The 767-nt window shown below is 35.7% G+C and overlaps 1 protein-coding gene across 1 annotated transcript; it reads right to left on the bottom strand.

The window, feature by feature from the left end:
- Window positions 1-18: 18 nt before the first annotated feature.
- Window positions 19-561, bottom strand: LOC124894129. Its single transcript, XM_047404883.1, has one exon. The coding sequence runs from the start codon at window positions 427-429 to the stop codon at window positions 166-168; it is 264 nt and encodes an 87-aa protein (XP_047260839.1). The 5' UTR covers window positions 430-561; the 3' UTR covers window positions 19-165.
- Between the last annotated feature and the right edge of the window lie 206 nt (window positions 562-767).

Genomic DNA, 767 nt, shown 5'->3' with positions numbered 1-767 from the left:
GATGAAGAGCACTTGCAATTAGATAGCACAATTGAATAATAATTTCCAGAAATCGGATTGCAGAAATGGCAATTTAGCCAAAGCTCTCAATATCCTTTTTACAATATTGTCAAAAACTATGAGATAAAAAGTTGACACTAAATATAACGTGCTATTAGGATTAGATCAATTAGGACCCCAACAGCTCAAATACATGACTTTTCTGATAGATTCCTCTGATTGCTTCTTCAATTCGAATTTGTTTGTAGAAACCAAAGGAGAAGATTGGGAGGAGAGCTTCTTGGCTTGTGAATATGACCTTATATTGTTCTTGACATGCTGATTTATGGCTCTGATTGTGTAATTCCACCTACAAAGTCCTTGATCTTTTAGTGCCTCTACTACTCCCACGCTAGTTGCTGCTATCCATGCTCTGCTTGTTGAACTCATCTTGCAATCCTGATTCTTGAAATTAATTTCTGGCTAAGATTATGAAAATTTAATTTGCTCAAGAAGGCTAGTGCTTTTACAAAGATTTGGTTTTTTGTGTTGGTTGAATTATTTGGGATGGATTGTTATATATATATAAGCTATAGGTGCTCAGTAAAACTAGAGGCTTCTACCTGTGCTTCCTGTGGTTTTGGAGCATGGTTTTTCTACATTTGTGTGCTGCTGTGGAGGTACATTTTTGTCCTTACATTTTATTTTTTTCATTATGAAAGAGGGTGAAGTTGGAATTGCAATTATTACTACTTGAGAGTGGAGGATTGGTTGGTTTTAGGAGCACA

The sequence above is a fragment of the Capsicum annuum genome, unplaced genomic scaffold, assembly GCF_002878395.1.
Source record: "Capsicum annuum cultivar UCD-10X-F1 unplaced genomic scaffold, UCD10Xv1.1 ctg70229, whole genome shotgun sequence".
Classification (NCBI taxonomy): Eukaryota; Viridiplantae; Streptophyta; class Magnoliopsida; order Solanales; family Solanaceae; genus Capsicum; species Capsicum annuum.
This window is presented reverse-complemented; position numbering and strand designations above follow the sequence as displayed.